At 43.0% G+C, this 18,701-nt stretch overlaps 1 protein-coding gene across 3 annotated transcripts in view; it reads right to left on the bottom strand.

The window, feature by feature from the left end:
• nectin1b (nectin cell adhesion molecule 1b) overlaps positions 1-18,701 on the bottom strand; it is a 157,372-nt gene that overhangs the window by 82,597 nt on the left and 56,074 nt on the right. For all 3 annotated transcript variants that reach the window (XM_086124814.1, XM_086124813.1, XM_086124815.1), the window contains 4 exons: positions 15,679-16,050; positions 12,654-12,953; positions 10,744-10,861; positions 6,391-6,542 (listed from right to left, as the gene is read on the bottom strand). In XM_086124814.1, coding sequence (XP_085980940.1) covers positions 6,391-6,542; positions 10,744-10,861; positions 12,654-12,953; positions 15,679-16,050 — 942 coding nt within the window. The remainder of the gene's footprint in view (positions 1-6,390; positions 6,543-10,743; positions 10,862-12,653; positions 12,954-15,678; positions 16,051-18,701) is intronic.

Genomic DNA, 18,701 nt, shown 5'->3' with positions numbered 1-18,701 from the left:
CAGAAGAGCCCGGGAGAAATTATTGAAATATTCACATTCAACTGATGCCGTTTCAAATTAGGAAGTTTGACGTCCAATATCCATGAATGGGATTTCATCTATTTGCTGTTTTTTTGGGAGGGGGGCACTAATCCTCCATTATTTGGTGAAAAGTTGCTGCTTTTATGCTTTTGACACCCGCTAGTGACAGCTGGCTATAAAGAACTATGTTGAGGTGAGTTGAGGCGCTTCATGCAGTGCTTTGGCACCATCCGCTGACATGTATCTGCCGAGAACTATATTGAAGTGAATTGAGGAGCTTCGTGCTTTGCTGCTACCTTGCGGCCACCATTGACATACTTGACGGGGGATGTGGCAATCCTCATAATCACCCCATAATGTTGCATAAATGCCGCAGCGTTTGATCTTACTTTTTCGAGCAAGCTTTCACACGCGACTCAAGTTTTCCCACATGTGTGATCATATGTCCGTGTGGGCGTGGTTTATTTACTTTTGTAATTTAATTTTTTTATTTTTTAAATGATCAATTCCACAGGCCGACTTAACGGCGAGGGAAAAAGAAATGTTCCCACATTTGTCAATCCAGTGAAAACAAAAGACAGCGACGGCAACAGTGTGGGCGATTATGGCATCATTGTGAGTGAGGCCTTTGCAAACAGAGAGGCCATTCATCACCACTTATTGTGCCGGGAAAGAAAATGAAGACGGCAGCATCCATTTGTCGGCCGCGCAAAAACAGAGCGCGCTTGTTTGGGAAGGTGATTAGCGTAATGAAGGGGCTGATTTCCTTCTCCTAAATGACCACGGGCGGCGCGGCGCTGCCTTTCCACAATACAACATCAAGTTCATTACAAGGACTTTGTTTTTTTTTGTTTTTTTTTAACTCATTCACTCCCAATGACGTTTTTAAACGTCTTTTCAGACTTGGTCTAGAATTGGTTGGTACTGAATGAGTTAAACGTTAACAAAAATGTGTTCATGAGGTTAGTTTGAAGTCTCCACACATTTTCTTTGTTGTGTACGAAAATGTACGTACTGTTTACTGAGACTCTCGATTGGTTTTTTGATGTTTCCCAAAGCAGGCATTTTGTTGAGGACTCGTAAATGTCTTTGGTGTTTAAAAAAAAACAACAAAAAAAAACACGTTTTATGCTCACTGAAGACTATTAAATGCCTTTGATCTTCACCAAAATGTACATTAGCTTTTTTGAAGACTCAATTATCTTTGATGTTTATATAAACGTTTAAATGAAGACATAGCGGTAATCTAAAAAATAGATCTAAAGGGCACGGAAGACTCTCCGTGCTTTACAAAAATACATAATATGAAAAAAAAAACATGTCAGTGAAAATGAAGCTTGAACTGTCTTTGGCCTGATAGGAAAAGCATGCTAGATTCATTAAAGAATGAATCGTCTTTTGGGTTCATAAAAAGTATCTCCGGCTCATTGAAGACCAAAGCGTTGTCTCGGATGTTCACAAAAACACATACATTAGACTCACGCAAGATAAAATGTCTTCATTCTCCGAGGTTGATGAAAATGCAACATCACAAATGATCTGCGGGTTAAAAATAGGATCTCTCTTTCGCTACGTTGAAGGAAATGAAGAAGGGAGAAGGAAATACGGTAAATATCCAACCGTGCCTCCCTTGCGGCAGTGTCATTATATTGCATTTCGTCTTGAACTTTCCGATTTCGCAGCACTTGGGGTATAGCATGTGTCAGCCCCGTGATTGACAGGTTTTGACAGACTTTCAGCCCGTCCGTGACTCTGACCGGGATAAGCGGACGAGGGAAAAAAAAAATGGCCATTCCACGGCCGCTGTGACGGCGAAGCACACCGTTGAATTTACTAGCCAACTGTTGGTGAGTCAAAATTCATTTTGGACTTTCCGATTTGCTGCGTAGATGAGTTAGCGCATCAGCCAGGTGCGCATAACTTAATTTTAGCCCGTCTATTTTGTTGCCAGGATCGATAAGCGCGTCAATAGTTATTCAGTGGCCAAACTTTGGACTTGAGATTTGAGAATTTGGTTGATATGAGGTGGGTAACATCAACAGCCAGTTGCGATGGCCATTTAATTTTAGTCCATCTAGTTGGCGGCCATGATAGGCTAATGCTGGTTTTGATTTGAAACCATGTTAAGAAAATGGCAGAATTTAAAGGGAATCTACTTAATTTCCGGATCAGCGCATTCATTGTTCTTCACCGATACCGTTTTGGGCTACAGGAAGAACAATTGTTGCGGATCAATCGCTCTTCACGAGCCAAACATTGGTTGGATCTGCTCCTCGAGAATTTGATGGTGAGAAAAATGACAATTTCATCCGACTCATTTGCAGAGGTGGGCAACAGCGTAAACCAACGTAGGATATCAATAGGTTTTCGAACACACAAAATGGTGTCTGACTGTTGGAAGTTTGCCCAACTAAATGAAAACATTTCAGAGCAAATTACAATTGCACGTGGCTAATTTGCTGCCGAGACAGGCCGAGGCCCAGGCATGGTCTGAACATCCGATGCCCTTCGCGAAGGAGCTGATTAATCGGAGCGGACCACTTGTCGGCTCCCCCTCTCTAGAGTTGCGAGCGAAAGGGGAATAAGCAATTTATTTTGGTAAAAACCAGCCCTGTTTTTCTTCAGTTTATCTTACGAGAGAAGTGATTAAAAGACGAGCGTGCTTCATTAGATTGCAACGAGCGACGCGTGTCCTTGGAGGGAGCGCTCGGTGGCCACGTGACTCGCCGCGGTTCGACGCCTTCCCCCCAAAAACTAATTGAAACAAGGCGCTCCTTGGCCGCTGCTATCTGCTGAGCGCTGACAAATGGCGGCACCAAGAGCGAGAAGCGTGATTAAAATTTGCCTCTCTTAAGTGCTCCATCAGTGTTGCTTCCCGACGCGGAGAAAACAGATTTCTTCGGATACACAACAGCTTGTCTCAGACATTTTATCTCAGTGAAAACTGGAACCAAGGATGTTTTTCCTGGCAGGCGTATATTGCTGTGTCAGTCCACGCTCATACATAATGCACGTCGCATGCAGCGGCGGCGCATTCGGATAACGCCCCAATCTTGATGGACTGCGGACGTCATATATTTTTTGTCAGCGCCTCGGATACAGTTCGGAGCCGGTGGGAAAAGGCCAAGTCGCGAACAAGTTATTGACTAAATATGAAATGATTACATTTCTGCCCTTTAAAGCAGCATTTGGAAATGAAATGCATGAGGAGGAAAAACAAACTTGTCTGGGAGGCAAGAAACAAGGATTGACCGGAAGACAACACCAAAAATCAAGTTACCGGAGCACAAGAAACAGTCTGTTAGCATTTCTGAGAAAACAAAATCACTTTGCTATGGACTAACGCGACCTGTCAGCGGGTACACACAGTTAGCGACCCGTCGGTTCGAGTGGTCTCATCTCAAGTTCGAATTTTATTGCACTTTTTCCTCAGTCGGTTAGCAGTACATTGAATAATGATCCAAAACAGGTTAAAATAGTTGATTGTAAATCTTACGTATGAGTACGGAAAACAACCTTGTCCGGGAGGCAAGACAAACAAAATTAGCGGAACCTCGCACGCACACACACACAAAAAAGTGATGCTAATCACACAGCTAGCTACACATAAACGTTGCGAGCCGCAAATTCACACGATCTTGCCATCTTCACATGAGCATAAATCAAACTGTCAGCATTTTGGGGGCTGCAAAAAAAATCTAAGAGCTCTGGACTAATGCTACCTGATAGCAATGACGCACTGTTAGCTTGCGGGAAGTCAGTGCTAAGCTTGAGTCTTCTGATCACAAGTTAGCATTTCTTTGCTCTTTCTCTCGGACAAAAAGACACAGTAGCATTGCATCAAAATAAAAGCATATGTCACCTGTTTTGATTCCAAACACAAAATAGCCAGTTGGAAGCTCAATGCAGAGCTGGCAAATAATCTTGTTTTAGTGTCAAGAAACAACTATTGACTGGAAGCTGATGTAAAACAAAAAGTATCTTGAGCAATGTTAATCATTTTGGATACAACTGATGTCAATAATTACATTTAGCAATCTAAAAAAAATCAAATAATTCCTCTGGTGTACCTGGTAGTTATATTGCATTGGTATTAGGATTATGAGGGTCCTTGGAAAATATTCTCTCTTGGACCTAAAGAATGTAAGAACCCCTGAACTTAGACACCCTGAGTGTGTTTTACATATGCTGTTACAAAAACGTTCCAGAGAATCAACTGGCATTGTACATGACGAAAACAAGTCCAGACCAGCATCGGACCAGGAAACAGTTTCATCTCCCTGTCATGTAGCACCTGCGAGTGAGAGGCTTGCGTGCAGGTTCTGACACGCCGCCGCATTTCTCCCCACATCAAACAGCAACCTACCCCATGTTTGACAGTCATCTGTTGCCCTGCAATTTGACAGGCCGCCGTGTTGCAACTCCCAGCTGTTGCGTTGGGTTCGACTGCTACCTTTTACTTGTCCAAAAACGGGATTTTGGTCGATCAATGTATAAACTTATTTCAACTCAAATGAACAATAATCAGACACAAAGTTTCACAAGCTGGACGTGTGCACTTAATTTCTGGTCCCGGATATGGTTTTCTGCCTAGATATGGCCTGAGAAAACTCGCACACAAATAGCTCTTGAGACAAATATTGCGTTGATCAACATTTACAATGTCACCAGGTGTGTGCGGGGCCACTTAAATTTTAACTCAGTTCAAGTTCGGTTTGCCGCATACGGTCGAAAGAAACATTTGTTATTTCACCAGCCACCAGTGGGCACAAATACATTCTGACCTTACTTGTCGGCTACCTAGATAGGATGCGGCTCGATTGCTCTTCATCTACGCAGAACCAGGACACTTTGTGTGCGCTGCAAAACAATGCGGGAAAACGAGCCGGTATTCAAATGGCTTCTGCAAACATCCAGCAGCTGAATGTGCTTAAATGAAGTATCACCTCTCTGGAGTCACTCAACACAAAGACACAGACACCGGCAATGGAACAAAGCCTGCTCATTTACAATAAATATAGAAAATGACTTCGGTGCCTTTCCCTCTTTGTCTTTGCGAAGCATTGTGACACGTTTAGGGGCCCTTGATACGAGACGATTGCTTCCTCTCTTTCCTGTTTGGTGGCTAACTGCCGCCTCTCACACCTGAATGATCACACAATACACCCCCACTGCCCCTATCAGGAAAGAATAGCAAAAAAAAAAAAACACTGTATGGCAGCTGTTCCCAAAGACAGGATGTGAGTCAACAACAGGCCTGGAGATTTGGTACACCACCACCCCCGCCTAGAAGGCGTGTTAAAAAAAAAAAGAAAGAAATCCATATATTTGAGTCTGATGTTACACCGCCCACCGCAAGGAGGCTGAATCATCCATCACATCAAGGATAGCGCTCCCCATTTCCCTGATGTTATTCCTGGTATCACACCGCTCATCTTCATTCCTAAACTTCCAAGCAAGACGCTCTCCTACGCTACCTGTTAGAAGCTATGTATCGTTAGCTACCGCGGAGATCTAGCTAGTAAGTCAGTGCAAAGCTAGCTTCTAGTGTGGGAGTATTTTGTCAAAAACTAATGAAAAGCTAAAAACAAGAAAAAAACCTCACGGTGATCGATTGACATTAACCTTAATCATTTGGTTAGTGCTACGTTAACTCTTGCAACGAGTTAACTAGGAATGGTGCCACACATTAGCATTTTTTTGCTGCCCAGTAAAAAAACTGCATCTCCTGTTTTTAGCCAAAACATGATTGAGTCACTCCATAAAATGCTACCAATTATTTTAGAAACTTCAGCCACTGCTAAGCTAGCGCTTCGGGACTGCCCATTCACCACTCACTCGCTCAAAGGGTAACATTTGCATAGCAACCTCTTCCATTTAGTGCATGGTCAGCTAACACTTAGCGACATATTCTTGGCTAACATGTTCGCCAACAGTTTTAACGGTCACAGTTTTGTTGTCTCCTGGCGACAAGAAAAGCTGGTTGCAACCATTAAAACTGTTGGCGCCCATCTCACAAACATCTTCGCCTTGAAGAAATCCTAACGAAAAAAATAAATCCAGGTTCGGACTGTACTCAAACACTCATCAACCCTCGCTGCTCAGTGACATACAAGGCTTTCGTCCATACAATACTAGCCACTAGCATCTTTGCAACTTCTGTTTTGTCAGCGCGAAGCAACCACTTACTGACTAACCAATCGCAAAAATACGCACTCACTATGCCACTCACGCAAGAGCTAGCTGTTAGCAAAACATAGCATTGGGGACAGCTCATAGCTTCGTTAGTAGCTTTTTGGCGTTGTCAGTTATGAAGCCATGCCAGAGAAAGTGAAAGGAACAAAGTAGCACCGAGGGACGTTCGCCTACCGGTGATGTTGACGTCCACGATGCCGGTGCGTGTGCCGATTCCGTTGGTGGCATCGCAGACGTACGTTCCAGCCAGGTCATAGGTGACGGGGCCCTTGAAGAACAGGCTGTTGTTCTTGATCTCCACGTTGCTCGGCAGAGAGCCGTTCAAACTGGAAGGTGGAAGGGACGCGGTGTTGAGTAGGAAGGCAGGAAATTAGGGGAAATAACGGGATTAGACAGCGCATGGATCGCGACCATCATCCATCACTCTCAATTACGAGGGAAGCCAACGGGAAAACTGCAGCATGAAGGGTTTAGTAGAAAATCGTAATTCTAATTTAAGGAACAGAAGTTCAAAAAGAAAATTTAAACTTGTTTTTCATGAATTTGAAACTAAACCCAATGTTTTAATTGTTAGTATTTTTTAACTTATTTCATTTACTCAGATTTGTGTTAATTGTATTTTTTCTAATGTTAAAATAATTGTAGTTTTGCGTTTTAAACTGATACCAACTACCCAATGTTGCTCATTTGCACTACTACTGCTACTTACGCTAATAATATTAATGATAGCAATAGACAATACATAAACTAAAACATTAAAATCCATCCATGAAACAAATCAAAATATTACTAAAAGCATTCAATAGCAAATTAAAAAAATATGAAAATAAAATCAAATGTATATTAAGAGACAACAGAAAACTTGAAATTAAAATGCCAAAAAAAGAACACAAACAGTGTAAAGAAAACAAAATAAAATCCATATAACTGATTGAAAATATAATGTCAATGAATAAGAATAAGCAAGTTTTAGGACGGCAAAAGCTGCCCTGGGCAAGGTTTGGAAACGGGGGATGGGGGGGTGGGGAGAGCATTCAGAAAATATGCCTGCGTGTGTATGTCACATTACACAGAGTTGCATCTCAATCCATCATATTAAATTACCAGGCAACCTGGTCCCAACAGGTAAAATAGCCTGAGGGGGGGATGTTAACAGGTATGTATGTCAGGGTTGAGGGGGGGGGGGGGGGGGGGGGTCAACATTCGTGTTTGTGGAGCTTCTGCCCCCTGAACCGCCATCTGATCAAATGATAAAGTGTTAATGAGGACTCGCTACTTTTGAACATATCAGCCGGAACAATCAGTGTTATGGGAACAACGAGAATAGCATTCAGTAAATTCCACAACAAAACACAAACAATCTGTAGCTGTTGGCAATGCTGTGCATGAGTGTATTATTATTTCATTTATTTTTGTTTTTCAAATAAACGGTGATTCGACACTTGTATCAATGCGCTTCTGTTTTGACATTTTTAACCCTGACTGTGGTTATGTCGATGCGTGTGTTATTGTTTTCACTATAAACAGAGATTCATTTCTTTTTAAGCTGATACAAGTGCATTTTTGTTTTGCTATTGTTAATATGAACACCATTTGTTTTTACTAGAAAAATAAATAGGATGTTGCGTGGATATCCTGATGATGACATATGAATGTCAATAGATGCAAGTGACACCTCAGCTCTGCTATGCTATGTGCCAAGTGCGCGTGCGTGTGCATGTGTCTGTGTGTGTGCGTGGGCGCGGATGGGAGTGACGCAACCCCCTGGAATAGCCTGTTCCGGACACTTCCGTCACAGCCTTGCGCTGACCTCCATCGCCGAGCCCAGGGGAGCCTTCACAACAAATTTGGCGTCTGGCTCTCAGGACAGCAATGGCCGTCCCTTCCGATCCGTCAGCGCTGCGCCCTCGTCTTGCTAGATCACATCTCTCCTCTCGGCCGCCTTTATCTCCCCCCTTGGATCGTCCTTTTAGTTCTTTATCCGAGCTTCTCTTCTTTTTGAAAGTGTTGTGTGTGCGTGTGCGTATGTGTGTGTGTGTGTGTGCGTGCGTGTGCGCGTGTGTGTGCGTGTGTGTGCGTGCGTATACTGTATATGCATGCATAAAGGTGCCTCATTAGACGCTAACTGGAGGGAGGCTTGTGGCGTGGCGACAACGATCTATTAATCTACGTCCACTCCACCGGCGTGACTTATTCATACACCTCGCCTCCGCTGAGCAATTAGCGCCTAAATTGCCACATTTATCTCTGTGTACTTGGGCTCAACGCTGGCTTTTTACAAAAGGGCCCCAACAGTGTTCGTGGAACAGGCCTTTCTGGTACGGTGTGAGAAATAGACGCATCATTTAAAGCAGCCATGTAAAACATTTGTCCGCTGCCCAATCTGCTCAATGACGTATGTTCACATACTAACTGTACCATTTTTTTTTAAAAGTCTCACGCTGTTAACTTGTGTCATACAGCACACGCTAGCATCTGAACCCGAAACCTCGGCAGATGTGCAACATGTGATGGTGATCATTTAACCCTTTCATGCACCAATAATGATAACCTGTAACCTGATCAATTGTCCACTGTAGTAACCGCTGTCCCTGAAAGGGTTCAAAATAAATCATGTCATTACGCCTTAAGTCACAGGTGTCAAAGTCATGGCCCAGGGGCCAGATCCGGCCCGCCACATCATTTTATGTGGCCCGCAAAAGAAAATCATGTGTGTCCACTTGCATGATCTTTGCTAAAATCTCTACTGAAATGTCAAAGTGTCATGTGCAATAAATGATGTTGCGATTTTGCAATAATTTTGTTAAACTGTTTACCCTCACTTCAACAATCGTGGAACCAACAACAAATAGCTGTTTTTAAGACATGTCACAAGGAAGCAGTGACAGCTCCAAAGTAAATGTAACTCCAAAGTGGCCCGCGACCAAAATGAATTTGACACCCCTGACTTAAGTCATTGAGGTTCCTTCAAAAAATAAAACCGAATTGTTTGATAGCTCCTCCGTTTACTCCCCCTCCGCCAGTACTACAACCTCCACAAATTTGAAGGCCAGACCCCAAATAGGAGCTCTGTTTGTTTTTGGCATCACTGCTCCAATGGAGCCATTGTGCCCCGCCTCGGGTCGGCTTCTTATCGCCATCGCGACAAGCCAACCGTAGAGAAGTAGCGCGGCAAGGAAACGGGAGATGCCCTTGTTGTATTTACACAACTCAATGTCAACCCAAATGTCATGCATTTACCGGTCAAGAAAAAAACATGAGCAAGAGAATCCAACTTCTGTTGAAAACGCGTGTGAATGCTGAAAAGGTGACCCTGAACTGAAATGCTGCGTGTGGACTGAAGAAAAAATAAGATAAGCACATTTTAACGACTGAACTTTCTATCTTGTTGTGAAAAATGTGGAATGCCATGAAAAAAAAAAGGAAATTTTGGATTGTGAAAAAGTAGTTCTCTAGGTGGCCTGATTGAGAACAATTTGGAATTGGAATGGTTTCAATCAGTTGAGAAATGTGGAAGAAGTGAAATAGGTCTGCACCGATTCGAGAATGTTGTCATGTAAAATGTGGATTACTGGGGAAAAAATTTATTCAGGGAATATTTTGAATTTGGGATGGTTTGGATCAGTTAAGAAATACGGGATGAGTTGTTGTCTGTATTTTAGCTCATTCATGCACCCTGTAACCTGCTAACATGCTCAGCTGTCCACTGTCGTAACCGCTGACCCGGAACGGGTCAATGGGACAGATGCTCACGGGAAAGGTGGGAAAAGACTGTCTTTGGGGAACATTGAAACTGTTTCCAAAGATGTCCTGCGTATGATCAAGTTGGAATGGTTTATATCGGTTGAGAAACGCAGAACTAGCATGTCAAATAAACTGCTGGGAATAAGAAGAAGAAACATGGAGAATTTTGGCGCAGAATCACATGAATACTGTTTGTGTGAGTGCTATTTAGCATCCAAATCCTGGACATCCAAGTTGGATTGATCAATGTAAGAGAACCTGAATGTAGACCGAGGCTTCTTTCTTTCCACTTGTGTGACCGTCAAAATAGATTTGGCTGTTCATCATGCGGGATGTTTGTTATGCTCTGTGCGTCGACTTTGCTATGCAAAGAGGCCGCGGTCTCATTTTCAAAATGCTTCGCAACATGAAGACCAAAGCCGAGCGCGCCCACTCATTCTGTTAACTTCATGTTCATTATGCGCTTTTATTACGCTTTTATTATCCGCGGGTGGTGCAAATTTGTCATACACGAGCCTGCTGCAACTGCTTGCAAAACGATACTCAGGAAAAAAAAGAAAAATGTTCCAGAGAATTAATAGAGCTGTGCATCGCTCTGCGTGAAGTTCCAAATGTTTGAGCAAAAAAAAAAAATATTTAAAAATAACAGGCCAAAAATGAACACCAACAAACAACATCATTTGGTTTGAAAACTGCCACAATTTAGATGAAAAAAAAAAAGCAGAATGAAAGCGTTTTTTAAAAAAAAGGCAGTGCTTTTTGTGAAGCGTGGGCGCCACTCACAGTTTCCACTGGTAGATGGTGACCGGCGGGTTGGCATCCGCCCTACAGGTCAGCTGCACGTTCTGGCGGTTCAGGTACCAGTTGGCGTCGAAGCCCTCGATCTTCACCTCGGGTTCATCTGCGGAGGGAGCAGACGAGGGGGCGGGCCGCGTCACACAAACGTGCTTTTGCAGAACCTCCAGTTTAAAAACAAAAAACAAAATGGCCGGAATTTGCTTCCATTCAAAACAGACGTGTTGCGTTCTGTCCTTGCCGGTTGGCTTCATACCAAAGCTCATACGCCAGTCTGCGCTCATCAAAGCTGCATCTCATTTTGTCAACAATGTCACCTGATTTCATCATGCCAAAACAATCTCCATTTCTCATGCCGCAAAAGTCTCACAAAATAATGTAGTCCTCCAAAAGTCCTCCCCCAAAAAATCGAAAAAGCTGGAACCATCCCCCAAAACTCTGAATGAAACCTCAACATTTTTATCCTCCCCGAAATCAGAACAAAAGCTATATTTTTTACTCCAAAAAAACCCAAAACGCATTGCTTCCAAACCCCACCCAAAATATAAAAATGTCCTCCTCCAAAATCCTAACACAATCTTAAAAAACAAACAAAACAAAAAAATTACTCCCTCAAAATCCAAATGAAACATTTTTACCTGTATACCCCATATCACAATAAAAATTTTTACCCGTAAACGCCCCATAGAAATTCTCCTAAAACTGTATCACTCTCAAACACCCTATTTTCCTCCTCAAAAATCCCAACAAAATCTCCATACTTTATGAACAATACATCAAGCAAAAAATCCGCTCCTCAAATTACACGTAAAACAAAATACCAAAACCTCCACCAACCCCCCCCCCACCCCCGAAAACCAAAACCCCCAATTATGTCAACAAAATCTCCCAAAACAATCACAACCATCGATTCATCAAAAATTGTTTAACCCCCAAAACACAAATGGCTTCCCCTTTTTCTGCGTCAATAAAACAGTGACGTGATTTTCATTCGACAGAATCAAGAGAAAAGAGGCTAATTGAATTAAATTCTCCAAACACCGAAAAGCCGATCTATTTGAGCATTGATTGAATTAGCTCAAAATGAGCTTTAACTCTGTAATCCAAAGCGGAGGTGCAAAAACAACAACAAGAAAAAAGTTTGTTCAGATGATGAGGCGAGGCTGCGAAGGATGTTTCTTAAGTAGGAAGGTCGAGGGCAGCATATTTGACGCCTCATTTGTGTCTGTTTGTTTGCAGAGGCGTCGCTCGGTTTACTTTGACGAGTTTACAGTCAACGGAAGACGATGGGTCCCCCAATTTGCATCAGCTAAAAATGGAATTTAATGACATATATTTCAGTGAAGTGGTGAAAAATCATGTTGAAATGCCCCAAAAAATAAACTACTCCTTTCAGATGGTCGTTAATTTTAGTCTACGTAAAAATGATGAATCTCTGAAAACTAGTGGTGGATCGATTAAGTTTTCTGCCGATTTATTTTAAAATTGATTTTTTTTTTTTTTGGTACATATGACCACATTAGAACATAAGACAAAGATAACGACATTCAACATTTCACCACCACCAAAATAAATCAATAAATTAAAAGACAAAAAACCCCATTGAGAACACAGACATCCATTTTTTTTTCTGTTGTAAGGTTAAATAAATACTAAATGACAAGTATTCTAAAACAGTCACGTTCTGTCTGTAATTTATATCTTTATTGGTGTAAGCATTGGGGACCCCAACAAAAGTCATTTTATTCTTTAATAAATGGTTTGATCAATTGGTGATGGGAATTTTATTTCTTTTATTTATCGGCCTAAAAAAAAAAATCCATATCGGTCAGGCCCTATTTAAGACAGACCTGGTTCTACGTATTTCCAAGGACTATAAAAAGCAAGCGGATGCTTACACTGCACGTTGAGCACCACGCTGTCGGTGAACCTCTCGTTGCGGTACGTGACGATGCACGTCAGCTTCTGCTTGTGCGTCTCCCGGCCGGGCACGATCACGTAGTTGCTGCGCACCGTCACCGTTCCGTTCTGGTTGCGGGTTTCCTGGAAGGTGGCCTCGCCCTTCAGCCTGGTGTCCCACCGGATCACGCTGGGCGGCTTGCCGTTGGCCGACACGCACGTGGCCACCGTCATCTTGCGGCGCTGCGAGCGGGCCACGATGGTGGGCGTGGTCAAGGTCATGCGAGTCAGTGGGCGAGCTGCAGAAAAGGGGGTGAGTGAGGGTTTTAGCACAAAAGATGCAGGGAGATGTTAATGAAATAAAGTTGGAGTAAGTCACCTATGGTTGGAAAAGGGTGAGACGATTCTGGCAAATTCCCACAGTTTTCGCTAAACATCGTTAAGGTAAATAATGACTTACAAGGAAACTAAGCTCTCAGGAAATTAAATCTCCATGACGACGACGCCAGATAAATTATAACATCTATACTCGAACAATTTTTTTTTTTGTATTTCATATCTACAAAATGTGAGAAGTGTTTGTTGAAGTGTTTTTAATTGCTTATTATTCACAGAAAATTATGGTAATTGTTCAGCCCTAATTCTGACTTGCGTCTAGTCATGTGACTGGAGTCCCCCACCTCTGGTAATTCAAGCTCATTAAACAAAAGACTTTGTACGTGAAGTGCATTACCTCCCCAGGGGGGGCGTGCTAAGTAAGCAAAACAGCACTAATCAGGCAAAGTTGCGATGCTTTCCTCAAAGCTAAAAAACAAACAAACCAAACAGGTCTCGCAGATGGAGGAGCCATTCGGCCGGCCCAACATGCACGCTCATCTTATTTGATTCCTTTGTGAGGTGCCAATTAGCAATCTCTTCGAAGTGCATCAAAAAGCAGGCTTGATCTTAAGTAAATGCAAAAAGGGAAGGCGACACTTGCGGATCCGCAAGAGCTCACCATGCTCAAAAGAAGAGCGCAAAGGGCTCTTGGATGCAAAACGAGCATCTAAGAGTTGTTTGGGAACGTAAGTGCTTATTTCTTTCAAAGGAAAATACATCAAGGGCTTACAGATTGGGTCGGATGAGATGTGTAATAAACTATGCCTTACTTTTGAAAAATAAAATAAAATGCTCATTAAATCCACCACCCAAAATCTGAACATCTTCTGAAGTGTATCAACAAAAACGACATTTTTTTTCATCCCCAGAAAATAATTATTTGGGGGTGAAAAAGATAGCTTACACTAGCTAGCTACCTAGCTTTTTCAAAACTGGAAAGAACATTACAGCTAGCTATCTAACTTGCGAGCTGGAAAGATAGATACGCAAGTCAGACAGGTCTGGGGTGCACTAATTGGATGTATTAAGGGTTAAAAGGTCAACATTACTGAGCTATGTGCTGTAGTTTCACGAACTCCCCCGCCCCCGCTGCGGTTGCGAGGCGTTCAAAGGGGCTGCGTCACCTCAATAATCATCCTCGACCCCTGGCAGAGTCATCAGCTGGAAGCGCGGCGGCTGACACCGAGGTTGCGCTAACACAAACTGTGAAAAGTCTCTTTTGCAAAAGGCTTCAGAGCGGAGGAAAAAGTGTGCATGGCCGGGGTCCTTCAAAGGCAGTTTGGCCACACATGAGCGCTGAGCCAAAACACGGCAGCCATTCTTTAAACGCTTCAATAAATTGGAAGATGTACCTTTGACAGGGATTTACCTGACTCTGACCAAAAAAACAAACAAACATTCAAGCAAAAAAAAAAAAACCCCCATGAATTCGAATTCGAAAAACCTTTGACCCATCCTTGCTGTTATTAAAAGAATCTTTCAGCATCCCATCATTTCCTGATGAATAAAATGGAAAAAAAAGGTTTATGGAAGGTGCTCGCTGCCGGTTTCGAGGCGAATGGTAAACAGTCTCAGAATGGTAGATTCAAGTTTTTCTCATTTTGAAAAAAGCAACCATTTGAAACCCTAACTCGGTCCTAAAATGCCAAGTTGAAACCACAACACTGCTTTGAAAACCTAATTTGTGTGCACTCCATCTTCCTCCCACTTTCCAAAACGTTATGTTAGCTTTATTAAATTGTTCATTGGTTGGAATGTGAGTATGAAGTGTTTGTCCATATGTGCCTTGGGGACCAGTCAAGGGTGTCCTCTAACCTCTCAGCCCAAGTCAACGGTGTCTAGAAACGAATGTTTGCAACCAACTACGAGAGTTAGTATTTCTACAATGGGTGAAATAAATATTAGCGACTCAAGGAAGCTAGCAAGCTAACTAGCACGGCTAACAACGAGCTCATTTCTTCTCAGACGTTACTTCATAAAGCGAAGAACAGGAGAGAAGTAGCTCGACATTTACTGCCAAACTTAATTTTGATTTTATTTGGAACCATTACCATTACGTTTACTAATGTGCCTATACAAGGCTAACATATAGCTAACACATTTGTAAAAATGCTCTCGGGAAATACAAGCGGAGATTCATATATCAAATATTACTCGTCTTCCATCCATCCATTTTCCAACCCGCTCATCCTGTTTAGGATCACTGCTGGGGAGCTATTGCCGATCCCATCTCACTTTATGTAAAGGGCAGACAACACCCTGGACTGGTCGCCAGTTGCTGACACTAATCGTGCCTCGTTGGCAGTCTCGAAAGAGCGCCACTATTTTTCACTTTCATTTGTATCTTTCCACCTTTTTGCCATTTAATGTTCATTCTACGTTGCAAAAATGAACCTCTTAAAATATATATACCAGTAAACCTACAAAAACTACCAATCAACTCAAAACGAATTAAAGCTACAGTATGTATATAAAAAAGAAAAGAAAAACCAAGGTCCAAAAGTCCACGGGGAGCTTGTTGTTTTGCGCCTTAAACGGGCTGCATTTTTGCAACAGCCCCGCATTTGTTAAGTCGAGTCTTCAAGCGCTAAAATCACGTTATCCCATCCTGTCTACCTGCTGTGAATCCCAGTGGGACGTACTTACCGAAGACGGTGAGGTTGACCATGTTCTCGCGGTTGCCCGCCGGGAAGGTGGTGTACTCGCAGATGTACGCCGCCTCGTCGGAAAGCTGCAGGTTGGAGAAGACGATGGTGGTGTCCTCCAGCGAGGGCGTGCGGTGGCGCACAGCCGCCTGCTTGAAGCTGACGCGCTCCTTGAAGGGCTGCAGCACGGAGACGCCCAGCGCCGGGTTGGCGATGGCCACGTTCTGCTTGGTGCCGTTGAGCAGCTTCTGCCAGGTCACCTGCGAGATCTTCACCGGGGGGTTGCTGTTGATGAAAATGCAGCGCAGCTCCACTTGGGAGCCCACGAAGCCCGACTTGCTTGAGTCCATCTGGACCATCTGGGAGCGGGCACCTGAAGAAAGAAAATGGATGGATGGAATTTAAAATTGGACTTCAAACACTGCTCGTCCAGTACAGAAAATGATGATGGTGATGACAAAAGCCTGACCTCAGGATTGCCATCGAAAATCTATTATTTAAACCAAAACCAGGATTAAAACCTTAAACCAGGCGAGAAAACCCTAACCCAGACTTAAAACCCTAATCTAAAACCATGAACCACAAGCGAATTGAAACATAAGTCACTCTTGGAACCGTTTGAAATCGCAACCCTTGTTTGATACCTTAACCCAGGTACCCAAGCTTGAAACTATCATTTGAAATCCAATTTTTAAATCCTTACCCTGTTTTTTTTTTCAACCCAAACTATGAACTTGTTGTCATAACAATGACTGATGAGAACGATCAACGTTTTCATTCCTTCAGCATTGCGGGCCGCACGCTCAGATTTTAAGGTCACCGGCGAGAAAAATTTCTCCAAACAAATTTGAAAACGAACCCTGCTAGACAAGCAAATGAGCGTGTGACCCTGGGATGCCTATTTAGCGCTCAATGTCCAAGCGTGGTGTCAGCCTCCTGGTTTCCGGGCTCGAACCAAGATGTGAGCCAGCGAGGACGACCAACCCGCGCCGGAGCCGCCTCGTCGGTGCCTCCCCGCCCCCCCTCCTCCCTCCGCCTCGCCCTCGTGTAGCGCCAAGGCTATTGCGGTTTTAATTACCTTTTCCTCTCTCCCACCAAGTGCCGGCGGCCGCTATTAACGATGTGGAAGCTCTCAATAAACACAATGGGAACATGCGCGTATAGAAAAATTAAGAGCGTGTGTCCAGGCGGTTGAAGAGGTTTGGTTGTAAATAATTGAAAAGAAAAGAGGATAATGAAAATCATGTTTCTTTATTCCACACAAAAGAAGTTAATGAAGTCTTGCTTTACTCAACTGCAGGTGGAAGTCGATGATGGAGGGCAGGCCTTAATTTGTAAGCAGTTTTGGCAAAACCGTAAATAAGATATTTTGTCAAGTGAAACAGAAGGTTAAAAAGAGATTTATAAAGACGGTCATGCTAATAAAATATGGATAAAGTAGACTTGAAACCCTAGTATGGACTTAAAATCCAAATTTGAAACCCTAATTTATTTACACGTAGTCTCAACACAAATTGGAAATGAACGGTCAATTCTGCTTAAATGCGGAACTGAAACGACTTGGGATGGACAAGTATGTGAGTTATTTTTTTCTTAATGAGATGTCGGAAACCACGTGGCAGCCTGGCGTGCCGTCGAGTCAGGTCGTCGCTTCATGACGCTTTGTCTTTGCCGCATCTTTGTTACCAAGCGCCCTTGATTTATGTTCACTCGCAGGTGAAGTCTGATGATGCCCAACTTATTGCACCCACCAGGACCACTCCTGCGAGGCCTCCGATTTACAAGCGGTTGTAATCATCCACAAGGTGCGGGACTGGCCAGCAGGACTGGCAGCGAGGGTAAGGTCCTGAGTTAACGACGCATCAAGCCCCTGGTGAATCATGTCGTAAAAGCTGAGACGAAATATGTTGTGGTACTTAGCAAGTGACGCACACATGCACCCACAATGGAAACCCTAACCCAGGCTTGAAACTTGTCACTTCAAACCCTAACCCGGTTTCGTAACACTAATTTCAAGTTGTAACCCAGCCTTCAAACACTAATTTTCACACTTTACACAGGGTTGAAAGCATGCGTTGAAACCCAAAACCGAGTTTGAAACCTTCACCCAGACTTGAAAGCCTAATTTGAAATCCTAAACCAGGCTTTTAACCCTGATTTGAAATCTACACCAAGGCTTGAAACCCTAATTTAAAACTTTAACCAAGTCTTGAAACTGTATTTTTAAAAGCTTAACTCAGACTCAAATGCCTAAACTGAAACCCTGAGCCAGGCTTGAAACCCCAATTTTAAACCTTAACCAAACAGTATTTTCAAAACCTTAACGCAAACTTGAAATCTTAAACCAGGCTTGAAAACCAGCTGATTTTATACCCTAACCGAGGCTTTGAAACCCTAACTCAGGCATTAAACCCGACACTGAAACCCTAACTCAGACTTAAAACCCTAATTTAAAACTTAACCTAGGTTTGAAACCCTAATTTGAAACCCCACCCATGGCTCGAAACCCCAACCCAGGAGTTGGGTTAATTTGAAATTGAACCCTGGCTTCAAACATTAATCTGAAACCCAAACCCAGGCTCGAAACTCTAATTTGAATTCATAATCCAAGCATGAAAAGAGCTAGTTTAGCTACAATAGATAGAAAGCTAGCTAGCTAGCTAGCTAGCTCGACAGACAGACAGACAGACGGACGGAGGGACGGACAGACGGACAGACGGATAGACAGATAGACAGATAGACAGATAGATAGATAGATAGATAGATAGATAGATAGATAGTGTATCACATCTGTTTGCTAGTGGTGTTGGTTCAGAATGTATTCAGAGTGAGGTATTGCTGTTGTTGTAGAGTAATACCTGATGTGTCAAAACACATTCACAAATATCAAGCCGGTGGCAAACTTAGCTGTCAAAGGCATCTAAGCTGCAGTAAATAAATGGGAGCGTATTCTATCTCCGACACTGTTACGATGAACGCGCTCTCATTCTCAGGCGGAACGCCGTGAAAAAAAGACCAATTCCA

Source organism: Hippocampus guttulatus, chromosome 12, assembly GCF_054856545.1.
Source record: "Hippocampus guttulatus isolate MCC_2025c chromosome 12, RoL_Hgut_1.0, whole genome shotgun sequence".
NCBI classification, from domain to species: domain Eukaryota; kingdom Metazoa; phylum Chordata; class Actinopteri; order Syngnathiformes; family Syngnathidae; genus Hippocampus; species Hippocampus guttulatus.
This window is presented reverse-complemented; position numbering and strand designations above follow the sequence as displayed.